The sequence below is a fragment of the Oncorhynchus tshawytscha genome, linkage group LG17 (genome assembly GCF_018296145.1).
Source record: "Oncorhynchus tshawytscha isolate Ot180627B linkage group LG17, Otsh_v2.0, whole genome shotgun sequence".
NCBI classification, from domain to species: Eukaryota; Metazoa; Chordata; class Actinopteri; order Salmoniformes; family Salmonidae; genus Oncorhynchus; species Oncorhynchus tshawytscha.
Genome location: NC_056445.1, coordinates 18,473,628 through 18,491,452, shown reverse-complemented (window position 1 = coordinate 18,491,452; position 17,825 = coordinate 18,473,628). Strand labels below are relative to the sequence as shown.

Sequence of the window (17,825 nt, the reverse complement as noted above, 5' to 3'; positions counted from 1 at the left end):
AAATTGTCCTTTTGTCGAGGTAAGAGAAGTTCATCAAAATAGATGGAACTGCTTTGATGAGGAATTAAGAGCTTTTTAAAATGAAGTTTGTGTGAGGAGTAAAAAACAGATGATGCATTGTGGGTCAGAGGGAAGACACTTTGGATGCTGAAAGGCACATTTGAATAACAAGTTGTGAGGATCACTGGTCAGAATATTCCTGTTTTGCAGACACTGGAAAACTTTGTAAATGACAATGACGTATAAAGAATATCAAACCATCCAATACCAGTCCAAGCTAGACATTTCAGGTCAGGAAAATAACATTCATCTTCATTGACAACTTGATAGCCCTCTTTTAGAGGTAAAAGTTGTCAGGTGGACAGCATTTTTTCTGACTTATAAGTGATTGTAATTTTATTCAGTAACACCTAGGGTTTTTTAAATTGTCATAATAAACTAGTAATGAAACATACTATGATCAACAACCACAAATGATTGAGTCAGTCAAACTCCATAAACATGGTAAACTCTGAGTAACCTCTAGGGGAGTTTGTGCACATTAGTGCTTTATGTTTTTCCCCTATCACCATCATCTCTGCATGGGAGATGCTTTGTGCTGCTAAGAGCCTTAAACATCGCATCCATGGCACGGGCAACTCCTTGGGCTTGCCATGCGTATTTCAGTGCAAACAGGGGGCAGGGCTTAACCTGTGTATATTTTGGGTCAGACGTCTGTGTTGTCAAAGCCAAAACGTCAATGCCAGTAGAAAACGTGCAGGGAATTAGCCTACTCAAAGAGCTTTAAACCTCTGGCAAAATGACATTAAATGTGGCTCGGCCTAACCTGGCTAGACCGAGAGTGGAAAACAGGCCAATCTGGGCATTGATCTGGGTTCTAAGCTAAGGGATCCCATTTTAAACTAATGCAAGTGACCTGTGCTACTTTCCAAGCTTATGACAAGTGAATGTGGCCACATTCTAGATGCAGTAAGTCCATTTGTGACTACTGCAATAACAGAGAAGACCAACAAAATGGCTTCCAACACTCTACTCAGCAAACTGGATGCAGTCTATCACAGTGCCATCCGTTTTGTCACTAAAGCACCTTATACCACCCACCACTGCGACCTGTATGCTCTGGTCGGCTGGCCCTCGTTACATATTCGTCACCAGACCCACTGGCTCCAGGTCATCTACAAGTCCATGCTAGGTAAAGCTCCGCCTTATCTCAGCTCACTGGTCACGATGGCAACACCCATCCGTAGCACGCGCTCCAGCAGGTGTATCTCACTGATCATCCCTAAAGCCAACACCTCATTTGGCCGCCTTTCGTTCCAGTACTCTGCTGCCTGTGACTGGAACGAATTGCAAAATCGCTGAAGTTGGAGACTTTTATCTCCCTCACCAACTTCAAACATCAGCTATCTGAGCAGCTAACCGATCGCTGCTGCTGTACATAGTCTATTGGTAAATAGCCCACCCATTTTCACCTACCTCATCCCCATACTGTTTTTATTTATTTACTTGCTCTTTTGCACACCAATATCTCTACCTGTACATGACCATCTGATCATTTATCACTCCAGTGTTAATCTGCAAAATTGTAATTATTCGCCTACCTCCTCATGCCTTTTGCACACATTGTATATAGACTCCCCCCTTTGTTTTCTACTGTGTTATTGACTTGTTAATTGTTTATTCCATGTGTAACTCTGTGTTGTCTGCTCACACTGCTATGCTTTATCTTGGCCAGGTCGCAGTTGCAAATGAGAACTTGTTCTCAACTGGCCTACCTGGTTAAATAAAGGTGAAATAAAAAATACAAAATAAATAAAAATAAAAAAACTGTTGCTGATACACAGCTCATTACCAAAAGACCCACCAAAGACTGTGTTCCAAAGACATCTCCTGCAGCTAGACAGAGTCCAAGCACTAAACATGTGATTGGACAAGGAAATAAATTATATAGTGTAGCACAAATATAACAAATTGATAACCCACTACATCTACAAAACAGGATATACTCCAACCATGACCCCCATTTAATGTTATTAATATGTGTCTTACGTTTGACCTCTGATATTAACCCTGATGTGACCTATGCATCCCCCCTCCCCTCAACCCCCTCCCAGCCTCAAGCCCTCTGTCCCTGGGGCCTTTATGTGATGGGGGACAGGCCCTGCTGGTGCTCCAGACTGTCACTGTCTGCAGTGTGCTCCAGCGGGGGCCTGATGACAATGTGGACTGATCTCTCCCTGGGTACCTCCTGCTTGCTGCTGCTAACAGCCCTGGTGCCCTTGGTCCTGCCCTCGCCCATCTGGCCCTCAGCCGAAGCCCCGATTGGTCGCAAGCGCTCATCGGACGCCGGCTTCACAGAGTTCTCTCTCTTGGGCCTGTCTGTGGCGTTGGAGAACGGGCTGGAGAATGCCTTGTCAACTGCGTCAGAGAGGGGGAAGTAAGATGCCTGTTACTTTATGTACATCATAGAGATGTGGAGTCAATTTAGTCTTTGTGTCAATCTGCCACTCTCAAAGTGTAAAAAATGCCTAGTGAAGGTTTTTTTCCCACATGCAAACACATACGTATGAGAAGGCATGGTGGTAGTATGATAGATGACGGCTCCTCTTACCTATCCTGTTGATAAGGGCTGGTTTGTGGGAAATATTCTGCGCTATCTTGTTGTTGTTCTCCACGTTGCCGAGGCTCTCGTTGGGCCTTCTCACAGTGCGGGTCTTGGGCCGAAACTTGCTGGAGCGTGCCTCCTGGATCCACTCATGCTGCATGGCCTCGTCGGGCGTCATGCGCTTCTTAGGGTCCCACCTGACAGAGAGAAGAGAGTCAGTCAGAGGGAAAATCCCAATTGCATACTCCTCGTGTCCTCTCTCCTTCTCAAAACCGATCGGAGGAGAAAATCACGGGTCCCTCCCCTGTGACCTTCTCCTCCATTGGGTTTTGAGATGGATCTCGGTAGAGAGAAGAGAGGATGCAAGGAGGATGCAAATGAGATTATTCTAGTGAGAACCAGAGGTAAAACCACACACTGGACTTCCTTGTGGATTTCAATCTCAATGGGCCTCACCTGGAGGCGAAAGAGGGCTCACTTCACCTGACAGTTTAACATGATTCCTTACTATTAGTAATATTTGAGATTGGGTGATTCTATGGCTGTGTTATTGACAGGTGTACAGTACATACGTGAGACAGCGTTTGATGAAATCCAGAAAGAGAGGATCGTTGGTCTTCAGGACACTGGCCAGATCCTTGGAGTTGAGCCGTCTCTTTCTCCCCTTGCTGTTGGTGATGTTCCTGGGGTTGCCCTTGGAATCTGCACAATCACAACCAGTGATTATCAACAAGAGGATCTCTTACTAAGAATTATAAACCGGGTAGTTTGGGTCCTGGATGCTGATTGGCTGAAACAGCATTTCAACCGTCTGTATATCAGACAATATACCACAGTTGTGACATAAACATACTTGTTTACTGTTCTATTTATGTTGGTAACCAGTTTATAATAGCAATAAGGCACCTCGGGGGTTTGTGGTATATGGTTGATATTCAGGCACTCCCTTTCACGTTGTGCATAAGAACAGCCCTCAGCTGTGTTATATGGCCAATATACCACACTCCCTCAGGCTTATTGCTTAATTAAACACCCTGTGACACTAAAATTATGCAAATCCCTACATCAGAAATGTATACGTTTAACTGTGATCCTATTGGTACGTCAGTAGAAGTGAAAGGTCTCGGTTAAACAGAATTTCCATCAAACAGTCAAAGAGAAAACCATGTAACTGCACTAGATCAAAAATGCTTACCAAAAAATTGCCTTTTCCTGGTCGCTGTTGACAAGAAATCAGTTGGAGGCATTCCCAGTACCTGAGACCAAATCAGACAAACACACACAGTGAGTAATACATCAACATTGCTAGCCAAACCACAAGGTTGAAAGAGCCATTAACAAAGAGAACATGATATTGTAGGTACTAGGTAGGTACCTCCATGATGCAGGCAATCTGCTCCATCTCACTCTCCCCAGGAAAGAGGGGGAAGCCAGTGAGGAGCTCAGCCAGGATGCAGCCAAAGCTCCACATGTCGATGGCCATGCTGTAGGGATGGCCCAGGAGCACCTCTGGGGAACGGTAGAAGCGGCTCTGGATGTAGGTGTAAACTGTGGAGGAGGAGAGCCAGGAATTAGGTATGCTATAATGTGATGCTATAATGAGGTTGTGCCCCCTGTTTACCTACTTGATCCAACCTTACATTAGAAAACATACAAACTAAGACACTCACCTCTCTGCTGCTCGTAGCAGCTGGAGCCAAAGTCAATGACCTTGATGTTGCCTTGGCCTTTGTGTGACAGAAGAATGTTTTCCTGGAAAATAAACACCCAAGTATGAGCACATTCTCTCCATCTCCTGTGGCACCATTAAACTGAACCAACAAGGAATATGTTTGCAAATATGCTTCACTTTTCATTATGTAATGTTAAGGTGGTTAGGGGTTAAAGGTCATGGCTAGGGGTCATACCGGTTTTAGGTCACAGTGGATGATCTTCTCTTTGTGCAGCATCTGCAGGCACTTGAGGAGGGAGTAGGCAAAGCGGCGCACCAGGATCTGGCTGAAGCCCTGGAAGTTGTTCTTCTTAAGGAGTTCGTACAGGTTCACTCTGCACGGTCAAAGATAAGCTAACATCCTTTAGATTTAAATGACCAAATAATCTTAATACTACATGTTTACCTCCTGTGTATGAAATATAGCAGAAGTATTCTCTCCTGAACTAAATCAACAAATAACAAAAGGGTATTATTGTATTTCTGAATATGATCTTATCTTTGGCCCTACAGTGTCAGTGTCCATCAATCCTACCCCAGGAGCTCGAAGGAGATGCAGAGATGGTTCCGGAAGTAGAAGTGCTCCTTCATGTGAATGACGTTGTGTTGGTTGTCTCTGTCCTTCCTTCTCAACGCATCCAGGATCTTCAACTCCACCATGGCCTGGTGGTGGAACCTGCAGCCAATCATAACAGAAAAGCAGTGTTATAACATGTGTCATAGCATGTTATTAGTGAAAGGTTGGTATTGGACAACCCAGCTGTACTACGATATGCTAGCTAGCTGGTGGCGTTAGTCACCTTTTCTTGTTGCGAATGACCTTGATGGCGACAAGTTCAGTGGTCTTGTGATCCAGGCACTTCAGGACCTGTCCGAAGGATCCTTTCCCGATCACCTCCAGCACCTCAAACCGGAAGCCTATGTGGTCATGCGCGACCTGCAGAGAAAAGGGCATAATTTACTTTAAGGCAATACTTTTAAAAGTTCACTCTATATGGCACTAAAACTGGTTCTGAAATTCACAGTTTCTTTACTGCCATCTTTGTGCCCATTTTATGTTACCTTCAGATACCCTCCGCTCTCATCGTCGTAGCCAGAGTTGTGTGGCAGGCTGGGGGAACCCTTCATCTTCTTGGCATCCAGGCCCAGGTACCAGACCTCAGAGTAGTCCATGATCTCCTCCTGCTCATGCTCCGTCAGACGATCTTTGAACGCCTTCAGGACCTCTGTATAGGAGGGAAAGGAAATTCCTGTCAGCAAATCCCAGTTTGCATTTGTTTCTTCCTGATAAAATAAGATCAAGGGACAGAAAACTCTTTCTCCTTTAGAATTGCCAATACTAAACGCCAACACCAGCAACTTCCATCAACGCTTCCCCACTCTCCAACGCAGGCCTAGTCCTACCCTTAGCCCACACACACCTGCAGGAGACATGGGCAGATTGTGTCCCTCAATATTCCTCTCCTGCTCCTGATTGTTCTTCCTGTTGATGGACTCTGGCAGACTCTCCACTGTGGAGCTCTGTAATCTGTCTTCCTGTCAATTACAAAACATACAGGAAATTAACTAGTTGCAGAGGTTTTGCATGAAAACAATTTAACACTGTTATAATTTCTCAGTGGAATGTTTCATTGCTTCACTATACTAGGCTCTAAGTACATAATACCAAGAGATTAGCCTAATTGTAACAAGGACTCACCTGGAAGCTTTCCTGGTGCCTGGTTCCTGAAAGCTGCCTATCACAAGTGTTTTGCAGCCCCTTGCTGGTGATGTGGGGCAGGATGCTTTCGGACTGGTGATGGTACTTGGCATTGTTTACAACCAAGGGCTTAGCATCCAGCTTAGGCAGAGTGCCTTTGCCCGAGCCACAGTTCTACAGCCAGAACAAGAGAGAGAGGGAGGCAGAGAGAGAAGGACCCATATTTAGAGGGTCATCTAGGTTAAATCAAACAGACAATACAGGTGTTGTTACATAACGAGGTTTGAGGCACTGGGTGTTTCTAGTATTCCTGCCGATTCAGTAATGAGGCAAGTGGCCTGTGGTGCCCAGAAAGGGCATAGAGTTACGTGCCAGGGCGAGAGTGAAGCAGGGTCTAAAGCCTTGGAGGTCTGCTTTTCGACAGAAGCTTTCACTGCAGCCCGACTCGGAGTCTCTCTCTCTCCATGTATTTTTCCTTCACTCTCTCTTGTTTATAGGCTGCTAGTCTTTCTCGGTACTCTATGCAACACATCCTCTCGAAAGCTGCCCAAAAGGCTAAGCTATACGAGGGCATCACCTCTGACTGAATAGAGCTGTGCTGCAGTTACAGTAGTATGGCTCTCGTGGCCTTATTGATTTGAACTGAAACAGCGCTGCCAAATCGAGAGGAGAATTTCTATTTATAGAATGCACTGTTTAATCTCCAGGGCTTTACTGCAGTATCTGCAAGATAAATTATTCATAAAAAGCTATATATAGCAACATGGTACCGAAGACAGTTACCTCTGCACGTTTTCACACTCTGTTATTATGAACATTGAATTGTTTGGGATAAGGAAAATTACTGTTAATCTTAAAACTCAGGATCCACAATTCACAACTGGTGATAACTACCTTGCTCCATCTTTTCATAGGTGCTGGCTGGGCAGTTGCATCATACAGTATTCCCCCACAGCTCACACTAGTCACAGTACTCCCACACAACGACCAGATCATGACACAGTCATCGTATTCCCCCGCACACCCACAAACAAGAGCAAAATACTGGAGGACCAGGGAGTAGGTTTACCTGCTGCTGCTGGTAGGCCCGGCTGGACCCAAGGCGTGTGCATTCAGGCTGGAGTTTGTGTTGCTGGGAGTAGGTGTCGGGCCTCCCTGCCTGTGGGGATTGGACGAAAAAAGGATGTCATATAATATGAGCTAGCTGAAGATGAACACACTCGTGCACACACCTACACATAGGCACACATTATTTTGCTTGGCCCCAGCACTCACACGTGCACACATGCACACACACACCAACTGCATATAGAAAATCTATGAAGGCCAACGTTGTAATTAAATTACAATGTATTTTTAGAACTAGCGATGATTCTCACATGTGGTTCATATGCAGCTGTAGTCAATACTGCATAAATGCATGGGGGGGGGGGTATTCCACTATGGCTACAGTAGACACATTAAGCCCGTTTTTGAATACTGCAATATAAAAATGTGCAGTAGCCCAAATATATTGTGAATCCAGTGCTGACACCAGCTAGGTGTCAGCCATGACGAACAGATCATATTAACCCAGTAGACCCCAGGAAGCTAATGATCCATTCCTGAGCACACCAAGCTGTAGATCATGGGGATTAAAGTGGGTTAGTCCATCTGAAGGTCAGTGGAACCATGAGACCATGGGAGTAATTATGTCAACACATTGACATCTGATTCTGAAATCCGCTGGAAAGTGTTTTCAGACCTAATTACTGTCTGTCCAGTACAGTCTGTACAGTACACTTAAAGAGTGCAGAGAGGTTCCAAATACAGTACTGTGAAATAAAACCAAATGCAAAAAAGCTAATGTTGAATTTGTATCCAATAAGCTACACAAAACAAAGCAATAGCATTCTTTATACCTCACCTTGATATGAATTTCTGGAAACATTGCTTTATAACCCGGGTGAATTCCAATTATCATCGATAAATCACTCCTACTTGGTCCAGGTGAGCGCACAGCTTGAAAACATTCCCAGGCTCAATTTTATTCCCGAGTAAACGCAGAAACCAATATTCCGCTTCGCATCAAAACGACGTTGGGGCCCGGTGGAAATTGCAGAGTAGTGCTGCTGAATAGTAATGAACGGACTGTAATATTGGAAAAAGCTTTGTCAGCCGAAGATTATGGCGAGTGTGCACGCTGTTGTTAGCCTGACGCGCATATCGTCGGAGAGCCACCTGTTAGGGTATTCTACGGTCACAGTTTATTTCACATCGACAAGCGACACCGTGGACTCCCGATATAGATTACTTGTCAATTCATTCAACTGTCCAACTCCGCAGACTCCTCAGTCATAACTTTCCAAGCATGAGAATCAACATTGCGCGTAAACCCGTTATGTTGCTGGTAGCCTATAGAACCATGTACAGTATTTGCCAAATCCTCCAGCAAAACAAAATCCATCGATAGTTTGTGACCAAGCTCAAACAACAACAAATCGCCTCTCTCTAGCCCCTGTATGACACCACTTTTTCTTAAGTCCCCAAATCCTTGGGTTCAGTCTTCGCGGTATTTTATCTCATCGTGCAGGCCTACTGTAGAGAATGGGATGCACCCACACTGGTTCAATGCTCACGTGTCAGACTCACTGTCCGGGAACTGAAAGTCAGAGAAACACTGCTGAGTAGCAACCACACATCTGAGGTTATTGATTACTACTTCACTTTAGTCTCCCACGAAGGTACCATCGAAATAACCACATTAAACATCGAATATTTAATGATTCACAACAACTTTACATTTGTAAAGATATTTAGTTCAACAAATGCAATTGTCAAAAACAGTACTAAATCATCAAATGCTTAATCATTGGATCAGTTTTTAAATCACACACACAGCTATGTCTTACTATACTTGTAAGGACTTTTTTGGGGACCAACAATTGATTGCCATTTAAAATCATATTTTTCCTAACCCTAAACCTTAGCCTAAAACAGCCTTTTTATAAGTGAGGACCGGCATGCCCTCACTTCTCAAAATTGTACTGTAAAAAACGAATGCACACACACACACACACACACACACACACACACACACACACACACACCTTATAATTGAAAGGAAATTACACATCAAGGCAAACCGTGTGCTAGCTCATCCAGAGTGGAGAATCCTTTGAGATGTGGAGGAGAGCCATCTCCACCTTCATATGATTCATCCTACATACCCCAAGCGTGAAGTGGGTGGTACAGTATGTTCTACTGAAGCCTACGTCGGCACGGTCAGCCATCTCGGGGTAGACACGACTACATAACTGGTCGTTTCATAACACGTTTTTATCAGTGCTGACAGAAAATACCTGTTTTCTTTTCATTGCTACCCAGTGTATTTCTCTCACCTTTGATATACCATCCATATATGTTTTTTTTTGCCATTACACAAGCTGCAGTCTCCATGGTGATATGATTTCCAGCTTCAGTCCATAATATTGAAGATGCGCATACAGTCACAACCAGTCCTCACTAGTAAGCCTCCAGCCTTTATCTGTTCATGGCTATAGGCTAAAGTGTTTTCTTAATGCAGTGTAGCAGTTATACCCAATAGTACAGTTGAGGTAATTGGGCAAAGGGTCATTGTCCACACTATTTTTTGGCTTATAACACTAGATCAACTGGGAAAAATTGCACAAAGGTAAAACATAGCCCTTTTTATTTTCTAATGGAAACAAAGGTGTGTTTTTCCTGCAGCATGATGGAGTGCACCAGTAGACCTGTGTTGTTGTAGGTGGGTGTTTATTCTCTAACTTTAGTAGTAGGAGGTATCTAAGGCTAAGGAGTATGGAGGGACCACCCACTGGTCTAATCCAGATCAGGCTAAATGCCATTAGTAGCCTGCCCTAGACTGACTGCCACAGAGGAAAACCACTCTGGAAGGAGCCGAGCTAGGAGCATAAGCACTGTGGTGGACATCAATAGCAACACAACTCTGAGAGCACACAAGGCAGTGTTAACTATAGCAATATAACTAAAACACAGTGGCCAAGCCTACATCTTTATTGTTAAGACCTCCACACACACACAAACCAAATGCCCTTCATGCAGTATGAATTTCTATGATCGAATCCAAGGTAAATCCAACAATAACAAATAGCATTCAATAACAACCACCTCTTCACTGCTGATCCAAATAAAGACAAAACAGGCATTAGTAATCAGCCCTGTTTAGAGTCTTACCTTGTCATCTTCATGTCCCAGAACAGGCCGGGGACAGACAGGCTTGGCCTGTGTAGCTGGCCTTTCCCAAGGACTCATACTATAACACAGATTGTATCTGCTTCTATCTGCATACAGAGTCAGATAGACAAAATATTGTCTTGAGTAGACTAATATGGTGCTGCTGGCTTTACCCTAAACAGTGCTGTCTGTCAGGGGTCAGAACCAGTCTAACCTTGCTGGTCAGAGTGAACTCTATCCTTTTGACTGAGCAGTGGTGGTGACACAACTGTCCCAGACAGGCAGGCAGGCAGACAGACACCTCAGGCAGGCGGTGGCTGAGGAACGGGAAGTGAATGACAGAGTGGGCTACCTTTCAGGTTCTTTCCTCTGGGAATGTGTGGGTTATTTGACTTAGCTACAAGGGGTCAGAGAATGCACATACTTGCTTTTCTTTGTGCTGCAAGAGAGATTTAACTCCACAACATACAATGGGGGGGGGGGGCACTTTAAAGAATAAAATGTAGCCTTCAGGATTAGAAGATGCTTCATTTCCAATTTCCAACTAAATACTTAGACCAGGAAAACACCGGACACACACCACAGACAAGTCAACAGAAATGTCCATCGTCATGTATAAAATGACTGCTCAGTGGACTGTCTATATAGCATGTATAACATGTTGTAGAGCACCCAACGCCTTTGGCTTATCACTCCCCATAAACCCTGAACACGGTGTAAGCGACCTGTCTGCATTGTCTGCCACTCTGAACCATCTGTCGGCACATCCGCCATGTGGTGGGGTGGGGTGAGCTGCACTGTCTGTTCCCCTGTCCGCTGTCCATGGTGCTGGAGATGAGACAGGCAGTCTGGCTCAATGTCAGCCAGGTAAGCCAAGACAGGTTTACGTCACCTCCTCCACCCCCTGCCGAGGGCAATGGGCTAGTGCTCTAACAGGCCATTTTCAGCTGCCACTGTTTGCAACCACATATGGGAACAATGTACAGTCATGAGCATTTTACCTGAAACAAAATGTATAATGTGGTGTTTATTTTGAGTCCAATAGGAACCAATGAAAGCAAGCTTTAAATCAAGCAATGCTCATGTTTTTTTCTTCACTTTCATCATCAGCCCCAGTTGAGTTCTGATAGTATGTTCCAGAGTTTGTGGCAGATCGTGCTGCAGCCAGCAGTCCTAAATAGACATTTGATCAGAGAAGTCTGTATAACAACATATCTAGTAGCATGGAGATGTTTCCTTAGTGCATGGCGTGTAGAGGGAATTCATAATCTCTCACCATTTCATATTCCTGGCTTTGATTCCACCACTGGATCAGGGAGTCTCCCACTCTTCTTTTCTTGGTGGCTTTTTTTCATTCCACACTTCCTATCCTGTCCTCCAGTGGTCCAGCTATTTGTATCCCAAATCCCAGGTAGCCTACTGCAGATCACAGTCACAGAGGATACTGACTACTGTTTCAATTATTTGGAACTGCAGCATTGCATAGAATTCAGCCTGTGCAGAGACTGTGCTACTCAGATATCAATATATGGTCTTTTTTTAATTGCCAGAGGATTGAAATGTAACTAGGGTAAGCTTACCTTCTTCCTGTGGTAGGCCTAGTTGGATCCAAGGCTGAAGTTTTGTTAGGCAAATCTGACTGTTGGATTGTGGGCTGATCTCAGGTGGTCAAGACATAATCTAAGTGTCTGCTAAATGTCTATATTATACATATCAAGTGGAATACAGTACCTTTTCAACAATGGGAGAAGTTGGTTCCTGTTTTCGATAAGTCTCTTCAATTTATATTTAATTTCTTTCCTATTGAAACAGAAAGGTCATCAACTTGAGAGGTTTAAAGAGTCTGAAGATTTTTGACATCCAGGGCTTTTTTTTTGTAAAAATAGTGGAATTGTCTTTTGTGAGCAAGTTTTTAAAATCATATTTGTCTGTTATCCCTGACTGAAATGAAAAAAATAGAAAATGCACTCGAAAATTAGGCAAATTCACAGTTATTTTTTAATTTTTATTGTTAAACAAAATCGTAAATGGAAGTCATACAACTAATTCACTTACTTTCGCTCATTGGATGGATTTACTTCGCTCATGTTCGGTGTTTGCTGCTGCAAGGTAACATAGTAAACGAAATATTGAACTCAGTCAAACGCAATGGTCAAACTGACTATGCATACATACGCGTCATGTCATTATGATTTCGTAATGGAGATACATTCGGACTGACGGCGGCGCGCTGTTGACTGATCAGCGCTAAAAGTGAAATTAACACGTAAAACAACGCATTATGTAACGCTAAAAATCATGATAATGTTTAGTGATTCACTTTCCATTTCTGGTTTTGGGAGAAATGAGCATTATCATTCACTCAAAAAACAACTGTCCACAATGTTCCATACCACAGGGGAGATGTTGCACAAACTCATTTGGGCCTATACAGGCGATACTGGAAACATGCTCACTACATAAAAACGTATAGTTTATATTGAATCTTTAATGTTTTATATTTACACATTATACAAAGCTTTCGCTGAACAAAATCCACAAAACTTTAAACACAAATAGAATACATACGTTGCCTATTCTACTGGATGTTAGTAAAATCAGGGTAAAACGTTATATAAAGGGCCATTCTGTAGTTGCTACATCCATTAGTTTACTTTTAAAATAAGCTGTTTTACTCCAATGTTTGTGACAGAAACAATAAATCAACTAAATGCAAACAAACACTACCGACTGGGCAGCCTTCAGTTCAACTTCTCGTTTTTATTTACATTTGCGCGAATTTAACATAAAATTAACAACAAATGTCATGTCGTTTTAGGTTAAAAGTTGGGTGAAGAAAATATATAATGCCCTTACCTTGACTTTTTGTAAATCCTATCCGTTTTCACGTTGATTCAACTTCATCACATATTTTTTGGGTTGAAATGGCGTGGAAACAAAGTTGATTCAACCAGTTTTTGCCCATTGGGTATATAGCCTCAAAACATGGTTAAAACTAGTTTTGATATCACGGGTGGTCAGTCCTTACATCCACAGCTTTGTCTATGAATTTCAGAGTTGTTACATTTCTCCAGCCTCATCCCTCAGCTTTTTACCAAAACGGGGGCGGGGTCTCCGCTTTGTTGTTGATTCAACTGATTGCCACTTTAACAATGATAATTTTGCATTTTAAGATAATTATATCCAGCAGAGTGCCATTTAATTGACATGTTGGAGTGAAAACTAAAAACAGACAGAAGACAAACTCTCTTTGAAATAATAAAACACACAAAAGGGTTTGAAATCTGAAGGCTTTGTTGTAGGCCAAAAAACAGTATAAGTTGGGAATTGTCCTTTGTTAAGTCAAATGGTCCAAAAGATGAGCTGTTATAAAAAGGAGAGCATGTACGACCCCAGACTAATAGTAATTTACAGTACAATTTTAATGCCTCTTATAAAATAGACAGATCTAGAGGATTACAAAAGAAATCCTGAAAGTGAATTGTCAATTACAGAGCCCCTCTAATAGATAGGTGGGGTCAGTGACTAGCAACACTGGGGTGAAGGGGTTTGACCCGCACCATGCGAGACAGTCCAAGTCTTAGACCCTGCCCTGGAGACTTCACTGGGGCACTCTGTGATGAGCCGGGACTTCTTCCAACGTGACCTGATGACAAGTTGTATGATAAAAATAATGGGTGAACTGGGTCTTAAAATGCCTGAATACAAGGCACAACCTTGTTAACAAACATGCAGTCCTACACCTGCTTATGAGATTACGATGACCTCCTTGACCTTTCAGTCAGTCTTACCTGGAGGATTCCACTTGGGTATTCTGCCCCCCACTGGACTGCCAGAGACTGCAGGTCTGGAGACAGGAGAAGTGCCAGGAGACCTCTTGGGCACGGAGGCTGGCTTGGCAGTTGGACTTCTACCTAAGGTGGGAGTTTTTAGACTGGGAGTCCCTGTAAGGAACAGAAGGACAATTTGATTGAAACTCTGCAGGCTGGGAGCATAAAAAGATTGAGTTATTAGAATGGCAGTTCATAGTTCCTAAAGCTATTAAGTACCTGTCAAATGTGGTTTGGTTTTTGATGGTTTTGAAGGCTGTTTAGCTTTTGGTTGCTCCTTCTTGGCTGTCTTCTCTTCTGTCTTCTTTTTCTTTGGTTTCTTTACTGTGAACTCATCATCATCACTTTCAGCTGGATCACTGAAATCAACATCACTCTCTGAATCTGAATAGAAAGGAATATTCAGTATACAGTACGCAACAAATGTGTGTCATGAAATACCTGGAATGTAGAAAAACAAAGAGCCTATGCTTTTGGGTTGCTATGACAACCTGGTGTCCCTTTGGGATTGTAGTCCTCATCGTCATCCTTCAGCATGCTCCTTTGCTGCTCTGTAGCCTTGGAAGCTGCCTTCCTCTGTCTGGAGGGGGTGCAAGGGGATCCCCGATCATTCGTGATCTGGTCAAGGCCTAAGGGAGGAGAGGATCTAATCACAAAGGGATCACTAGTGACTGTGAGATGCAAAGGCATTTGATTGAATAATATTAAATAGATTTGGCAGTGGTGGGCATGTGTAGCATCACCACCCATGCATTTGAGATATCAAAAATAAATACCTAAAAGGTTGATGTCCACACTGGAGTTGGAAAGGCGTAATGATGGATCCAGATTTTCACCATCTCTTTGTGGTTGATTCTTGACATATTTTTCTAAAAATACATAGAATAAAACAAAATTCAATTGCAAATCATTTTTGGCAGTGAGTGAGAAATGTGAGTCATCCATTCTCTACTGTATGTATGTGCATATTGTGATAAAACTACCATGGAGCCAAACCACTCCAAATTGCTGTTGAACAGCAATGTTTCAAACACCAGTTGTTAAGAATCAACAATCAAATGCAAACCTGGATTATAAGAACATTTTTCCTCATTTATCTCGGTGGTTTTAAGCAACGACAGAGTAAGAGCTGCTTCCAAATCTCTGTCATACAGCTTCTCATCCAATGGTTTCCTGAAAAACACAGGTACAATTCTGATGTTAGCATATTTTACATTAAAGGCCTTCTCAAAGGGACATGTGACAAAAGTGTGACAAAGCTAACATGTAACACGTGATATGTGTAGTGTAGTTGAATTCTGGTCATCCTGACCTGCAGTGCTGAAGTCTCACCGACAATACTGATCAACATAGAGCAGATTGATCACAAGGTTACATTCAGAGAGACTTTGACTCTATCACCATGACACATCAAAACACCCCTACTGCCACTGGCCTCAGAGACCTTGCCAATGATTCACCACACCTTGTGACTTTTTGTGATTTGATGCATGGCAGATCACAAGCAACGCATCTGGCTAAAAGACTCATTTGAGTTTGAGCACTGATTTATGGAGTTCTTCTCTGGGCCAGTGGTCAGCATGATGTCATTACATACACCATCTAGACACAGTGTCCCTAATACTGCCTGCAACTGGCTATTTGTTATTGTTTATCTCTCACTATGCAGAATAAGGTGAAGGGGCACTGACTGAGGGCAACAAAGACATTCAGAGTGGCTGTGTTCTGAATGCATGCTTCTGTTTGCATAGCTGCTGTCACACACTACAAAACTGTTAAGAATGTTTCATACCTTTTGTCTCCACAACATATATATTGAGGAACAAAGAAACAACAAGTAATTCTATTGAATATATGTGTTGTTTTATAAACGTTTAAGGGTTCTTTCTGCTTGTTTCTGATTCCACTTCCTACCTGTTCTTGTGGCCTATGGGTTGTGAGCTAGTCTCTTGACTGGAGGCCTTGTTTGAAGATTTCTTGCTCTTCTCCTGCGCTGGCTCTTTCACACTCTCCTTGGCTTTTTTGCTGGGTGGTGCTTTCACAGAGGCAAAATCATCATCTGTTTCACATGATCAGAAACAGTGGGACACATGATTACATACAAACCATAAAAGGAGAAGGGAATTGCAACACCAACTGGCTATTTACACCATAAATTAATGAAATACATTGGATTTAACATACCATCAGCCAAGTCCTGGAAATCTGAATAATTTACAAGCTTTGTCTTCCTGTCAACAAACACAACACACACACACACACACACACACACACACACACACACACACACACACACACACACACACACACACACACACACACACACACACACACACACACACACACACACACACCTTATAAGTGACGAGATTTGCAAGATCAAGTAACGTTAGTCTCTCTAGACAGACGGGTTGCCTCCCACAATGTACCAATGTCGGTCTGGGATTCGTACTAACGTTACGTTAGCAAGTTACTGTAGCTAATTAAGCTTAGCTAATAAAAAAAGGTAAGCTTTGGTTACAAACCTCGATGGTCGCTCCATATCAGTTTTCTTTTCTTTAGCGATGGTTAAAATTATATTATTGCTCAAATGTTTTAATGATCGTATCATAAAAGTAGCCATAAAACATACTATGCAGATTTATTTCAACAGTGGTCTCTGGCCCACGAAAACAAACTTTCAATCATCCCGCCCGAAAATGTGATTACAAATCTCACGATTTAGATTCGTTGATTCGTCGTTTCTTGTTTTTCACGTGTGTGTGAGACAAAGGGACATTTTCAAATTCTATAGTATCGTTGCGTCCTCTCTCCTCTCTTCGTCTCCTTCTCAAAATCCAATGGAGAAGAATGTCAGAGGGGTGGGACCTCTGGCTTTCTCCTCCAATGTGTTGTGAGAAGGAGACGAGATCTTCCCAAAGATATTTATAACTAACCCTCCTTGTTCCATCTGTGTGATGGTGAGAAGAGGCGAATCTACTGAGAAGAAATACAACTTTCACCAATCTATAAACACAGGTCTAGGATCAGATTATACCAAAGTATAGTTTTTATTTTACCTTTAGTCAACTAGGCAAGTCATTAAGAACAAATTCTTATTTTCAATGACGGCCTCGGAACAGTGGGTTAACTGCCTTGTTCAAGGGCAGAACGACATATTTTTTTCCCCTTGTCAACTCGGAATTTAATCCTGCAACCTTTCGGTTACTAGTCCAACGCTCTAACCACTAGGCTACCTGCTGCCAATAAAAGTTTAATCAACAATCAGTAATCAATTAACAATTCGAGGGTTTTTGTTTTGTACAGAAATCGTTTTCTGCTTTACTTTTATTGATTTGTAAATTATGTCATTGAAGTTGTAGAAGTAGCAAGTGTTATGTGTGGCCTCTATTTCAGGGCTAAAAATCGCTGAAATTAGATTAGCTCATTTAGATTTTGTTGTGTGAATTAACAATATCAACTTCATTAATTTAATTAGAGTTGTACAGGTTTAGCTACATAAATTGACATTTTAAGCAAGTGCAATATAAAAGCAATAGTGTAAAGTACTTAAGTAAAAATATTTTAAAGTACTACTTAAGTATTTTTTTTTAGGGTATCTTTACTTAACTTTAGATTTTTTTTGACAACTTCTACTTCACTTACATTCCTAAAGAAAATACTGTACTTTTTACTCCATACATTTTCCCTGACACCCAAAAGTACTCGTTACATGTTGAATGCTTAGCAGGACACGAAAATTGTCGAATTCATGCACTTATCAAG

At 42.4% G+C, this 17,825-nt stretch overlaps 2 protein-coding genes across 4 annotated transcripts; both read right to left on the bottom strand.

Annotated features, from left to right (window-relative positions):
- Positions 1 to 1,706: 1,706 nt before the first annotated feature.
- LOC112216987 (dual specificity tyrosine-phosphorylation-regulated kinase 4) lies at positions 1,707 to 13,499 on the bottom strand. Of its 3 annotated transcripts, XM_042300337.1 has the most exons (17): positions 13,087 to 13,499; positions 12,286 to 12,332; positions 11,962 to 12,030; positions 11,507 to 11,649; positions 7,085 to 7,174; positions 6,016 to 6,189; positions 5,738 to 5,852; positions 5,379 to 5,542; positions 5,117 to 5,253; positions 4,852 to 4,992; positions 4,513 to 4,651; positions 4,276 to 4,357; positions 3,981 to 4,153; positions 3,801 to 3,861; positions 3,178 to 3,307; positions 2,612 to 2,802; positions 1,707 to 2,418 (listed from the first exon to the last, which is right to left on the bottom strand). In XM_042300337.1, exons 4-17 carry the CDS (start codon positions 11,507 to 11,509, stop codon positions 2,141 to 2,143), a joined length of 1,878 nt encoding a protein of 625 aa, XP_042156271.1. In that variant the 5' UTR covers positions 11,510 to 11,649; positions 11,962 to 12,030; positions 12,286 to 12,332; positions 13,087 to 13,499; the 3' UTR covers positions 1,707 to 2,140. The 3 variants fall into 3 exon arrangements, with proteins under 3 accessions (XP_042156271.1, XP_042156272.1, XP_024232940.1); XM_042300338.1 differs by lacking the exons at positions 11,962 to 12,030; positions 12,286 to 12,332; XM_024377172.2 differs by lacking the exons at positions 11,507 to 11,649; positions 11,962 to 12,030; positions 12,286 to 12,332; positions 13,087 to 13,499 and adding an exon at positions 7,922 to 11,442.
- Positions 13,500 to 13,634: 135 nt separating this feature from the next.
- Positions 13,635 to 16,872, bottom strand: LOC112216988 (RAD51-associated protein 1). The gene is made up of 9 exons (XM_042300339.1): positions 16,586 to 16,872; positions 16,245 to 16,291; positions 15,975 to 16,119; positions 15,127 to 15,233; positions 14,837 to 14,929; positions 14,552 to 14,689; positions 14,280 to 14,444; positions 14,022 to 14,174; positions 13,635 to 13,876 (listed from the first exon to the last, which is right to left on the bottom strand). The coding sequence occupies exons 1-9, from the start codon at positions 16,681 to 16,683 to the stop codon at positions 13,749 to 13,751; spliced, it is 1,074 nt and encodes a 357-aa protein (XP_042156273.1). The 5' UTR covers positions 16,684 to 16,872; the 3' UTR covers positions 13,635 to 13,748.
- Between the last annotated feature and the right edge of the window lie 953 nt (positions 16,873 to 17,825).